Source organism: Phyllostomus discolor, chromosome 4 (assembly GCF_004126475.2).
Source record: "Phyllostomus discolor isolate MPI-MPIP mPhyDis1 chromosome 4, mPhyDis1.pri.v3, whole genome shotgun sequence".
Classification (NCBI taxonomy): Eukaryota; Metazoa; Chordata; class Mammalia; order Chiroptera; family Phyllostomidae; genus Phyllostomus; species Phyllostomus discolor.
Window position 1 is genome coordinate 148,226,072 of NC_040906.2, and position 14,379 is coordinate 148,240,450.

Below are 14,379 nucleotides of genomic sequence, written 5' to 3' on the forward strand. Positions count from 1 at the left end.
TGATTGGATCTAATTCATAGTTTCTATGTCCTTTTTCATGCTGATATAGTTCTCAAGTTTTTGAGCATCCTTATAGCCTTTACTTTGAACTCTATGTCAGACCATTTGCTTGCCTCAATTTCATTTAGCTCTTTTTCTGGAGATTTCTTATTTTCTTTCACTTGGAGATTGTTTTTTTGTTTCCTCATTTTATCTGTCCCTTTTTTATTGTTTTTATGTATTAGATAGATCTGCTTTGACTTATGTCTTGTGGGGTAGGATTATGTAGTAGGAGTTCTGTGGGACCCAGGTGCAGACTCCTTGATCTGCTGATCTGATTGCTCTAGCAGTGCTCTTTGTGTAGTTTATGTGGGCTCTCCTGTTGTATTTGGGTCCTGAATTTTGTTGGCTTGTTTGTTGGTGGAATCTCCCCTTCAGCAGGCTGACTGAGAAGCTCAAACCCCACCACATCTTACATGCTGTTGTACAGTGGTGACAGAACAAAGCAAAACAACACACACAAAAATGAAACCAAAATAAGCAATCCCCTCAAAAATAGCAGCAATTTCACTGACAAAAGATTAAATAATACGCCCTGGCTAGCGTAGCTCAATGGATTGAGTGTGGACTGAGAACCAAAGTGTCGCAGGTTCGATTCCCAGTGAGGGTACATGCCTGGGTTGCAGGCCATGACCCCCAGCAACCGCACATTGATGTTTCTCTCCCTCTCTCTCTCTTTCTCCCTCCCTTCCCTCTCTGAAAGTAAATAAAAATCTTTTAAAAAAAGATTAAATAATAAAAAGGTGTAAAGGAAAATGGAATGTTAGGGAAAGCAGAAAAAAGGAAAAAGAATTAGAGAAAACTGAAGGGCAGAAAAATGATAATGGGAGGAGAAAAGCAGAGAGAATATGAATAATATGAAAAACAGGGAAAAGGGACAAAGAATGAGAAAGAATAACAAAAATAAAAAAAGAAAGGAGGGAACAATGGGATAATCAAAGGTAAAAGTAAAATAAGAGATATGAAAAAAATAGAACAAAAATAAAAGGAAACGATACTTCCTGTCAAGATAGTAGCATAAGCAGACATGGCTCACCTCTTCGCACAACCAAAACAAAATTACAACTAAGATATAAAACAAGCATCATTCAGAACTGATAGAAATCAAGTTGAATAGAAGTCTGACAACTACGGAATTAAAGAAACCACATCCATCCAGACTGGTAGGACGGGCAATGATGCGGAATATGAGTTGGTCCCACATCCACATGTGGTAGATAAAAATATGGGAGGAATATCTCTGGACTGAGTTCCTGCTCCACACCAGGCACCCTAGAGTAGGGTTCCAGTGCCAGGAAGATAAGTCCCCACAACTTCTGAATGCAAAAACCAGTGAGGATTGAGTCAGTGCAAAAAATTGCTGAAGCCCCAAGCAGTTCATCTTAAAAAACCCACACACAGACTCACCTACTCAGACTCCGTCCCTCTGAGCTCTAGCAATGGCATGGCAGCTTCAGGAGTGCCAGTGCTGGGCAAGGGGAGGCTGAGGTTTCTGACATCAAGGTGAGCAGAGGCCACACTGTCCCTTTTCTAATCCCTCCTCTCACAGAGCCAGGACACTGGTGCCACATCTAAGATTCCATCAACCTGGCAAACACTGTTTGACCCACCCTGGAGTTCCCCAGAGACTCTACCCCAACCAACTTATGAGCCAGCCTAAGCTGCTTTTCCATTTGAATGGTCTTTGCTCATACTTCACAACTTCCTAAATCCTCTCAAGCAAGCTGTAGTTGGCCTCATTGAGCTCCAGGCCCATGTAGCAGCCATCTCAGACTGCTTTATAATTCAGGCAGGGTGACCCTGGGCAAAACACAGGTTGGGGCTGATCTTGGCCTGTACTACCTGGGAAACCCCAGGGGCCAGCACACCCAGTGGACAGCTACAGACCAGTGTCAGAGCACCACCACTCTCCCCCTCCACAGCTGGTCCTCCATGGAGGGCAGAAGTTGGTGGTTAGTAGTCACAGCCAATCCTCATAGATAACTGGCCTGGGTAAATCCCTCCCATTGATCTGCCAACAGCAACCAAGGCTCAACTATAAGAGGAGGGTGTACTCAGCCCACAGGAAGGGTGCACCTCAAATACGCAGCTTGGGAAATAGCGGAGGCTATACCAATGGACCCTACAGGACACCTACTACATTCGGCCGCACTACCAAGACATGGAGTCACAGCAGCTCTATCTAATATAAAGAAACAAACACAAAGAGTTTGCCAAAATGAGGAGACAAAGAAATGAGGCCCAAATGAAAGAACAGATAAAAACTCCAGAAAAAGAGCTAAACAAAATGGAAATAAGCAATCTCTCAGATGCAGAGTTCAAAAGATTGATTATAAGGATGCTCAAAGATCTTAATGAAGACCTTAACAGTGTAAAAAACATCCAGTCAGAAACAAAGGATACATTAATTGAAATAAAGAACAATTTATAGGGAAACAACAGTAGAGTGGATAAAGCTGAGAACTGAATCAATGATTTTGAACATAAGCAAGCAAAAAACAACCAATCAGAAAACAGGAAGAAAAGAGATTCCAAAAAAAACAAGGGTAGTATAAGCAGCCTGTGGGACAACTTCAAGGTCCCACATTCGAATCATAAGGGTACCAGAAGGAAAAGAGAAAGAGCAAGAAACTGGAAATATGTTTGAAAAAATAATGAAAGAAACCTTCCCTAATTTGGTGAAGAAAATAGACATGCAAGTCCAGGAAGCACAGAGTCCCAAACAAGATGGATACAAAAGGTCCACCCCAAGACACATCATAATTAAAATGCCAAAGGTTAAAGATAAAGAGATGGAAGGGTAGGTATGGGAGAATGGGTGAGAGAAAAGGGGATTAAGAAATACAAATATGTAGTTACAGAATAGCCATGAGAATGTAAAATACAGTATAGGAAAGGGAGTAGCCAAAGAATTTATATGCATGAACTGTGGACATGAACAAGGGTGGGGGGAATTGCCTGAGAGAGGAGGTGGTGCTGTGTGGAGGGGGGCAAAGGGGGGAAAATCAGGACAGGTGTAATAACATAATCAATAAAATATAATTTAAAAAATAAGAGGAAAAAATAGAAAAAATAAAAAAGCTATGAAAAAATCATGAAAATAATGAAAAAACAGAGTGGTATTTGGCTCAGCAGAGTTTAGTGCTTGGCTGCTGAGTTTTTCCTTTGGCTATAGTTCTGATGCTGTTTGAGGCTAGTTTAAGCCAATGTCACATCTAGTCCTCGGCAGCCCATTCAAAGCTACAGGTCATCCACCGTTTGTAACTGATATCTCTAGGCTTGGCTTCTCCCAGAATAGTCCTAGCTGCTCTGCAGAGGTGGGTTTTACCAACACTGTGTCAAGGGGTATGTCAGCAAGCATCCCGAGTCACCACAGGATCTGCCTCTGCCTGTTTCTACCTGCCGGCCTGCTGTTAGTCTTAAACTAGTCAGAGACCCAACTGCTACCAAGAGGGCTTCTGTTGGAATCAGGGGGGATGGAACTCTTGGATCTCCCATGGCACATGCCTTTCAGACTTCAGGAAAGGTGGTGGGTGTGTGCCCCCTGTCCCTGAGCCACTACTCTGAGTCCATCCGGAATTACTTCCCTGGACTCGGCAGGGCAGGGCCCCTTGTAGGCAAATGAGTGGGGTCTCCACAGCTGAATTTTGAGTCTGCTAGAAACTAGAATGGTGTTTCTATGGCTCTCCCACAAGTGGGAAATGCCAGTCTGTTTGTCTTGGAAAGCATATGGAATGACTATGCCCTACAGCTTCTCCCGATACCCCCTGAGTTTGTGTAGGCTCCTATCTCCTCCACAGGGGTTGAGATGTAGGATGGGAGAAAAGAAAAAAGAAAAGAAAAAAACCCCACATAAAACAAAAAAAACAAAACAAGAAATACACGAAAAACCACATAAAAGGGGGAAAAAGATGCAGGGTGGAGGGAGCAAGACTGCAGAGGAAGGGTGGAGTAAGCAATATCCCACAGAGTAAGGTAATTGCTTTTCTCCAAGGAGGTGCTTGCTCTTCTCAAGCAAGATGACTGCTGAGGAATCCAGGTATACACCAGCACAGAAACACCCAGAGCCACGCCCCTACTTCTCTGTCCAGTGCCTCCTACTCCACACTCTCCTTGCATGACTCCAACGTGCACCACCCTCCGTTCATTGGGGCCCAAGGTGAGTGGTTGCAAACATAAAACCTGTGTTTTGGCTCCTTTAAGAATTAGGAGAAAAAATAGTGACTTTATCTCCAGCAGGTCTTGTCTCTCCCCAGCAGAGAAAAACCCCATGGTCTTTCACTGCTGCATGCTACATGGTCATCTGATCCTGGCACTGATGCTCTGTGCTTGGAAGCCTGGTTTGTGGTCCCGGCTTCTCTCTTCAAGCAGGAGCTCCCACTGCCATGCTGCCATCTCACCCCACCACCTGTGTGAACAGGACCAGTCCCCTTAATGACCTCACCCTTCCTACTAGTTTCATGGTGTTTTTTTGCCCATGCATGGTTAAAAGTCTCATTTTCGGGTAGTCTTCAGTTTATTTCAGGTAACTATTCCCCTCTAGTTTTATTTACAGTTTGGTTTTGGAAGGAGGTACACAATACATCCTCCTACTACACTGCCATCTTGTGACTCCTCCACAAAGCCTATGTGTTAATTATCTTATTACCAGTGCTCAAAGTCATTAAAAGACAATATGAATTCTTGAGATCAATGAAGATCTGAGATCAATTAAAATTTGTTAAACAAATGAAAAGTAAAAATAAGGCAGTAGTTCCCTTTATTGAACTCACTAATTCCTAGGGAAGACAATCATAAACACATAATTTCAAATACACTATGGTGCATGTTTTCAATACGATCTAATAGGAGTACAAAGGAGGAAATGTTCAATTCTTCTTGGGGATTCAGGAAAAGGCTCATTGGGGGGCATTTCAAGAACAGCATGTGCCAAAATCTAGAGATATAAAAGAGCATGCTGGGTGTAATGTGCATATAAGTCAACTATTAAAATGTAAATTATAATTCAGTAGGTCCAGGATAAAGCCTGAGATTCTGTATTTATAATAAGCTCCCAGGTAATGCTAATACAAATAACCCATATATCACAGTTTGAGTAGGAATTTTAAAAATTAGATTAGCACCATGGTATTGTAATAATTAATGGAAGAATGGGGAATATAAAAGAAGTTTGAAAGAAGAAGATAAAGAAGAGGAAAAATAACAAATAAGTACATCCAATTATTTTATACCATTGTAAGTGTGAAATTATACAGGGATCACATTGAAGAATATTTACTTACAAAGTCATCTTCACCTTCGGCTAAACCATAATTAGGCAACATTGCTCCCTCCATGGTGGTACTTTTGAATACTCCCTTAATTTTGCTACCTATTCTGCTGATTCCAAATGATTCTCCTCTTTTCTGTGTGCCCCTAAATATTAAAAAAAATGCATCAATCACAAGCCAATTATCTCAACACTGTAGTTTATTGTAAATAATAAGGAAAAGTTATAGCTAACATAACATTTTGGATTTCTCAGTCACAGACTGGCAAAACATCTCAAAGGAAAAGATTTAAAGTTTTAAAATGGAGGCAATGCATAAATGGGAAAATATTTATTAACAAATATTTGAAATTTAGCTATTTTACTTTTATAACATTAACTGAACTAAAATGTTTTTTTAAAATGAGAGCCCCCTAGTGGTACATGGTTATTATTGCCATACATATTTTGAAATACATTTTTTTTAAATGTGGTAAGACAAAGTTCAAAGTGGAGTATCCATTTAAATTGTACTGCTCGCCCTGGCTAGTATGGCTCAGTGGGTTGAGCACTGCCCAACCAAAAGGTCACCAGTTCAATTCCCAGTCAGGTCACATGCCTGGGTTGTGGGCCAGGTCCCCAGTAGGGGGTGCATGAGAGGCAACCACACATTGATGTTTCTCTCCCTCTCCCGTCTTTACCGTCTCTAAAGATAAATAAATACAATCCTTAAAACAGGCAAAAGCTACAACCTGCATTAAAAAAAATGATAAAACTATGATCTCCTCGGTACTCATTTTAGACAGAATTTAATAAAAAAAAAAACTGTCCTCTATGACTGAAAGTTTTCAAGCAAAATACAACATTTTAATAAAAAGAAAAGTGCAGTATGAAATGCATCTTATTTAACTTCAGAGTAATAAAAAGAAAAAATGCCAAAGGGAAGGGTTAGTACTAAGAATAAAAGCAAATGTAGCCTAAGAAAGCAGGCTGCTCTGCCATATATTACTATTACTCATAATAAACCAATATGTATTGGTTTTGTAATGTTTTCCAAAAGTAAATTTCTAAAAGCAGAAATACCTAGAAAGCAACTACAAAAAAAGCCAAATTTCCTTTATTACAGCCTACTGCTCTGTTTCAATAAATAAAAACATAATATAACTTTTATCCAATTTAAAACTCATACTCACTATGTACTACTGCCCTTACAACAGATACCCAAATAAAAATGACTACTTTAAAATCCAAAAAAGTTTGCTTTGAATGCTCAATGAATAGCAATAATTTCTACAAGTGAAATTTACTAAAATAACACAACAATTACAGAAGTAAACTGATCAAGCTTCAACTACACCAGGTATAACATGTGCATGCTATACATGTCCAAGGAACAAATCAAATTTATTTTAAGAATGGAAAAACTCTAATAATAAATTAAGTATTAAATAGTAAAAAGGGTACTTAAACTAGATTATTTCATTTAAACAAGCATGCAATTAGTGTTTTTAAAAATCCAGAACTGTAAACGCAATTCTCTCTGACAGAAATGTTTCCAAAATCAAATACAAAAATATTGACAAAATATTATTAAAATCTAAACATCTAGAATTTTGATAGATTATCCTAGTCTCTAGAACCTACATAGACCATAAAACAATTGGACTTTTTGAAATATGTACTATTTCTAAAATATCTCACTTGTGATTATGCCCAGAAATACAGAAATATTGTACTTCTTGCTTTGAAAAAATTCTTTAAGCACAAATAATTCTAAAAGTAATTTAACAAAGTCAATAAAAAAAATGAGTCAATAACCTTGAAAAGCTAGGTACTGGTTTTATCATTCATTTTTATACTGACATTTTTATTTTATGATGACATAAGAATATACTGCTATTTCAAATAGGGGATATCTATAATCAAAGTAGAAGTTAATTTTTAAAAGATACTCCAATTAGCTGATATTAAAAGGCAGTAATAATACAATATTTCATTATTTTCCTTTTTAGTTGTACTCAGGTTGGTTTGGGTGTACCTTCTGAACTTACACAAATAACATACAGAAAAGAATCACATGCTGTCTCAAAACTTACCGAAAATCATCCAAACTTAGGCTACCTCTGCAATAACAGATACGTGAAATTATATAAGGAAAGGAGAGAGAAAAAGTCGAGATATTAAACAAGTTTCACTTTAGAACACAAAACAAAATTTAAAAGCTTTAAAAGTTACAGGTGGACAACATTCATCTTTGCAAAGGGAAGGAATTCTTATGAATAACATGATAAAGGAAAGCAAAACAAAATACAAGGGCTGTTTTGGGGGAGTTTGAGGGTATGAATTCTAGATCACTAAAAAGAAGTTCTTAAAAATACAATATGTCAGAAAATAATTGTATATGTTTTGCTCTCATTTAGGCATACTACTTGTTCGATACAGTGGAAAGTATGCGGAGACTACCAAAAACTTGGCATGGAAAGCAAACCTGTATTTTCCAGCATGGAATTCATGTCTGTATTAAATAAAAGTATGCATGCTTCACACATTTTCAGTTTGCATATTTTAAAAAGTATGTTTTAAGAGGCAAAGTTAACAAAAGATCTCTAAATATTTTTACATTGAATTTTCAGTATAGAATGAAACAGTATGCATTAAAATTTTACTTCTAAGATACAATTACATAGAAATTTGACAACATATATGAACAAATATTTTACATATTTTAAGTCATTTAACAGCAAATTAGCAATGCTACACTGAATTTTCAAGGAAAGAATATAAACAAAGTCTTTTATTTATTTTATATAGTCATAAATGAGTCATTAAACAGAGTTCTGATAAGACTGATAGTTAATATTAGAGTCAGGTCAATAATAAGAAAAACTTACTTTATTTTAAAAGAACATAATCAGTCCTCAGAAAGAAAAGAACCCACATTTTTTCCCGTTTATTTTCTATTTTAAAGCCAGCAAAATTAGTGCATTAATATGTTGGAGGCAACCAGGTATACTCAAAGTGGCAAAGAAAGCTTTCCTTCTATGAAGTTAGGACCCTGACTTAGCTTTAGCTACCCTGCGTGCTTGCAAGATTGAAGAACCACTTCACCTTAAATGGTCCTATATTGGAGATTCATTAAGCTTAATATCCTAGTATATACTCCAAACACCCTGAGTCTATAAAATGGGTAGAAATTTCACCTGCTTCTTTAGTGATGCTAAGATATTTGATAAAAGGTTTCAAAAGTATTCAAATGACAGAAGAGACACATGGGTTGGGTAAAGAATGCTATTTTAAAAGGCATGGATGGGACTTCTGTAAAATGAAGTCAATGTTTCATGGCTGTAATATATAAATTTTAGGGGGGAGAGTGATGATAATTTTACAAAGAATCAAAAAGATATTTTCCACCCTTTAGAGAAGTTATTACATGTATACTACTTATACTGAAGCATTATGTAAGAATAAATACTCAACATTTGAAATAATTCAATATTCTTACAATCCTTGGTTATGTCAAAAAATGCAATACACATATTCTCCCCATGGCTAAGATTTTCACATTTTTCTTTGTACTATCTATCTACAAAATGACTCCACTTTCTATCAAATTCTCTTTGTACCTCATTTCCAATTTATTTATATATTTATTAGATCCTTGCTCAGACAAACTGGAAGGTGCTGAGTAATGTATCATATAGATTTCTGGATTTGATATCAGTGTCAATTTTGTACATATTACAATTTAAGTACAAATCAAGACGTTATTTAGTTTATAAATGGATAAAACTCCTCTCTTTTGTTATCTTTCTTTAGATCATTTGCCTACACACTTAGATTTCTAGAGAGTCAGAAAGGAGAGACAGAAAATCCCTCTACTTTTCTGTACTCTATTACCTAAAGTATTCACTGGGATATGGGGCGGGGGAACTGTCTAAAATTGAGTTATGTGTGGATTGCATTTATGTGTGCAGTCCATAGTCTCCAATAAAGCCGATAATCAAACACTAATATGTATTAACTGTGAGATTAACAAGGCAATGGTGTGTATCTTGTTAAAAGTTTTGTAAAAGAATTTCAGGCCTTGTGTTTCTATATGTAGTATGCTCTACAGTTCCTTAGTAAAATGTCTTGTCTATTTATGCAGCAATAGAACCACATACTCACAGAAAATCAGCTAATGAAGATAATGATACTATCACAGAAGGATTAGCATTAACAAGTAGAAAAACAAAACACATGTATGAGTAAATATACCTACCTGTTGAATTTTGAGTTGCGTGTTGGTGACTCTGCACCTCTTAAAAGCTGTCTGAAATACTTCCAAAATAATTGTGATTTATTAAACTAATATTTAATACTGAACATGTTATTTTAACACACTACTTTCCAGTTTAAAGAAAATGTTATTTAAATCAAGTGAATACAACCAGTCAAATAGAGTAAGGATTAAAATATTGCACTTGATTTCCACAGGTCTATAAATAACATATATACAAAAATGAGGTTTCTATTTTAACAAAGTTCCACCAAGCCACTCAGACATTTGGTAAATGAAGTAGACCAATTTGGTCACAATCTACATAGCTACACACACACACACACACACACACACACACACGGCTTTGGCACTGGAAATTGTTTCTACAAATTAACTTTTAATCTCTATTAAATTATACAGTAAAAAGAGTATTCAGTTTCCTAATTAATCATGTTCTATTTTTCTGCTTTTTATTTGAATTATTCATCTAATGCTATCAAAGCCACTATTAAGTTTTACAGAAAATCTTCAAACAAGGTTAATATTTTGACTTACCTCATCACTATGGCAGAACATAGGAGTAAACACATTCTCCAACAGAGAAAGTACATGTTCATATGCTTCAAAAAGACATCTCATAGTTTGAAGTTTCACAACATCTATATATGGACCTTCAGCAACTATTTTTAAAACATTACATTGTAGAAATTGTTTATGAATAGCATAAATACATTATATATTACTTTAAAATTCATGACAGTCAAATAGCATACAAACATGTTTTGTAGAAAATCCACTATAAGGTACAGAAATCACACTAGAATGAAAAATTAAAATAACCAAGCTCTAGTTCTGGCAAGTATTAGTTATGGAGCTATGAATAAGTTTCTTCATCAAAGCTTTCATTTAGTTGGTAAAGTAAGATTATGGATGCCTGTGTATCTCACACAACTGCTACAATAATAAATAGAATACAAGAGAAAACTCTGAAAACTGTAAAAAGCTGCAGAATTCATTCTCATTATTTTTGACTTACTTTTTTGAATCTCTTCTACAATGAAGGGATCAAATCGAATTTTGTCAATACTTTCATCCAAACAGTATGTTTTATAAATCTTCTGCAATTCCTCATGAAGAGATAGCATTTCATCATTTGATAACTCTGGTCGCAAAATTCTATCATTGAATTCCTCTAGCAAATTAGAAAAGAGTAAGAAAAAAATGAATTATTTTAATATACAACTTCCATGAAAACTTCATGCTCCCAGTCTAATTGTAATCAATACTAAAAGCAGCAATTATATACAAACAGTTCATCATTTCAAATTTTTTAAAAGACTTAACTGGATGGGACAACTGTAATAGCATAATCAATAAAAACTAATTTTTAAAAAAGACTTAATTGGAAGTAAAATCACTACCTAGATGAAAGAAATACTCAAATATTTTATACACTATTATAAAATATATAAATACTTGAATAACAATACAACTTTCCTAGAATTTAGAATAAGTAAATATATTTCTAAAATTTTCTTATTTTAATTTTTATCTAAAATTTTCTTTAAAGAACATACTGTATTAATTTCTTATACCAAGTGTCAGATTTTAAAATCTGATTCACTAAATAACAGTGAAAATTAAGGGATTTTTTTTAGTTGCAGCCAAGCTTTTAAACAATATTCCTTCCACCATGAAGGTTACAGACTAGTGATAGAGCTGAGACTCTGCAAACGATCTTTTTTTCCTAAAATGACAAACAAGAACAGTTGGACAGACAAAATATTGACCTTTTTTTATTACATGAGCTATTGATATGGATTTTACCTCAATTCTTAATTATCCAAACTGAAACACAGAAAGAAAGAGGAGTTTTAAAACACAGCAACAGAATATTTAAGATCTTTTCAATGATAGGAAATTCATATAATTGGAGTCTCAAAAGCAACAGAAAAAATAAGTCAAAGTATTTGAAGAGATAACCGCCAAGAATTTTCAAAAATGATGAAAGACACCCACCCACATATCCAAGAAAAGAAAACTACATATTATAGTTAAATTACTCAAAACCAAAAACAAAGAGAAAATTGTAAAATCACGATAATGATAAAAGAAAAAAGAGCAAAGGGTACTAGACATTGAGCTTAATAAACTCAGAAACAGGAGCCCACTTGCTAGTCAGGAAGCTACAGTTTCATGCCCAAAGGATCACAGCATTGTGCTCTGACAACAGGATTAAGCCTCCTCCCTTGCCCCTCCAGTACCAGGTTGCCAGGTTGAAGCAGAGGAAAACAGGCACATGTGCAACAGAAGTCAAAATGGTGCAGGAAAAGGTGCCTGACCAAAGAGGACTATCACTATAGCCTAGGGAAAGAAGAGATTGGTTGGGAGGTGGCCCATCCAAAACCTGTGAAAGCCTTTGAAGTTCACTTGTTCTTTTGAAAGAGCATGTGGTCAACCCCAACCCAAGCTAAGATAACCTCAGGGGAACAAAGTCAATAGAGGAAATAAAATGGAATACTAATATTCAAGTAACTCAAAGAAAGGCAAGAAGAAACAAATATATCTAACAAACACAAAACACCACAACAGGCATGTTATCTGACAATAAACATGCAATAATTATATTAAGTGTGAATGTCCTACAAACTGCAATTAGGAGGCAAAGATTATCTAACCAGATTTTTTAAAAGATTCAACTATATGCTGTTTACAGGAAATACATTAAACACTTTAATCATATAGAAAAATATATAGAATGCAAACTCAAATGTAAAGAAGATGGTGTAGCTATATTAATATCAAACAAAGAAGACTTCAAAACAGCAAATTACCGGAGATAAAGAGCAAAATCATATAATCATAAAGGGATAAATTCTTCAAGAAGACAAAAACAATCTTAAATAAAGTTCAAAATACATGGAAAAAAATAAGAGTATGGGCCAAGATGGAGGCATAGGTAGATACACTTTACCTCCTCACATAACCAAAAGAAGAAAAGAACCGGAACTGCCAGAAAATCAAGCTGTATGGAAGTCCAACAACCAAGGACTTAAAAAAGAAATATTCATCCAGACTGAATGGAGTGGCAGAGATGGATAGCCATGAAGGAGAGAGCTCCCAGCAAGGCAGGGCTGGTGGACTGGGTGGGCCCACATTTGCATGAGGATAAACTGGGAGGAGAAAATACCAGTCTCTTGAAAGCATTATGAGAGCCAAGCAAACAGCATTGTTCCCTTTCTGACCCCTTCCCACATACAGAACCAAAACACCTCAAAGTGGGTTACCCCCACCATGGTAAATACCTAAGGCTCCAACCTTTAAACATAACAACTACACCCCAAAAAAATATGTCCCAAATGAAAAAACAGATCAAAACTCCACAAAAAGAACTAAGCGTGAGGAGACAGACAACCTATCAGATGCAGAGTTCAAAACACTGGTAATTAGGACACTCCCAGAAATGACTGAGTATGGATGCAAAATGAAAAAAGAAGTAAAGGCTATACAATGTGAAATAAAAATATACAGCGAACCAACAGTAAAAAGAAGAAAACTGGGTCTCACATGAACAATTTGGAGCAAAAGAAGAAATAACATTTAACTGGAACAGAATGAAGAAACAAGAATTCAAAAATATGAGGAGAGGAATAGGAACCTCTGGGACAACTTTAAACATTCCAATATCCAAATCATAAGGATGTCAGAAAGAGAAGAGGAAAAACAAGAAATTAAAACTTATTTGAAAAAATAATGAAAGAAAACTTGCCCCATCTAGTGGAGGAAATAGATATATAAGTCTAGGAAGCTCAGAGAATCCCAAACGAGTTGGATCCAAAGAGGGGCACACCAAGACACATCATCATTAAATTACCCAAGATTAAAGATAAGAAGTGAATCTTAAAAACAGCAAGAGAGAAGGAGACAGTTACCTACAATGGAGTTCCCATTAGACTATCAGCTGATTTCTCAAAAGGAACCTTACAGGTAAGAAAGGGCTGGAAAGAAGTATTCAAAGTCATGAAAAGCAACGACCTACATCCAATGTCATTCTATACAGCAAAGCTATCATTTAGAATGGAAGGGCAGATAAAATGTTTCCCAGACAATGTAAAGTTAAAGAAGTTCATCATCACCACACCCTTATATTATGAAATGTTAAAGGGACTTATCTAAGAAAAAGAAGATCAAAACTATGAACAGTAAAATGACAATAAACTCACAACTATCAACAACTAAACCTAAATAAACAAAAACAAACTAAGCAAACAAGTAGAACAGGAACAGAATCACAGAAATTGAGATCACATGGAGGGAGATTAGTCAAAAGGGAGAAGGAAGGAATTGGGGAAAAGGTACGGGGAATGAGAAGCATAACCCTCAGGTACAAAATAAACGGGGAGGTTAAGAATACTATAGGAAATAGAGAAGCCAAAGAACTTATATATACAACCCATGGACATGAACTAAAGTGGGGGAATGCTAGAGGGAAGGGGTATCCTGGGAGAAGGGTAATAAAGGGGGGGGAAAGAATGGGACAACTGTAATGGCATAATGAATAAAATATACTTTAAAAAGCCCTGGCTAGTGTGGTTCAGTGGATTGAGCACTGGACTGAGAAGCAAAGGGTCACTGGTTCAATTCCCAGTCAGGGCACATGCCTGGGTTGCAGGCCCAGTCCACAGTGGGGGATGCACAAGAGTGAACCACACATTGATATTTCTCTCCCTCTTTCTCCCTCCCTTTCCCTTCTCTCTAAAAATAAATAAATAAAATCTTTAAAAAATATATACTTTAAAAAAGGAAAAATAAGTAAAATGCAGATGAATAG

At 36.0% G+C, this 14,379-nt stretch overlaps 1 protein-coding gene across 6 annotated transcripts in view; it reads right to left on the reverse strand.

Annotated features, from left to right (window-relative positions):
* SNX14 (sorting nexin 14) overlaps nt 1–14,379 on the reverse strand; it is a 93,413-nt gene that overhangs the window by 32,776 nt on the left and 46,258 nt on the right. For 4 of the 6 annotated variants that reach the window (XM_028508588.2, XM_028508589.2, XM_036024437.1 and 1 more), the window contains 5 exons: nt 10,585–10,740; nt 10,104–10,228; nt 9,549–9,607; nt 7,384–7,410; nt 5,322–5,454 (listed from right to left, as the gene is read on the reverse strand). In XM_028508588.2, coding sequence (XP_028364389.1) covers nt 5,322–5,454; nt 7,384–7,410; nt 9,549–9,607; nt 10,104–10,228; nt 10,585–10,740 — 500 coding nt within the window. The remainder of the gene's footprint in view (nt 1–5,321; nt 5,455–7,383; nt 7,411–9,548; nt 9,608–10,103; nt 10,229–10,584; nt 10,741–14,379) is intronic. The other 2 variants (XM_028508590.2, XM_028508591.2) reach the window with 1 other exon arrangement.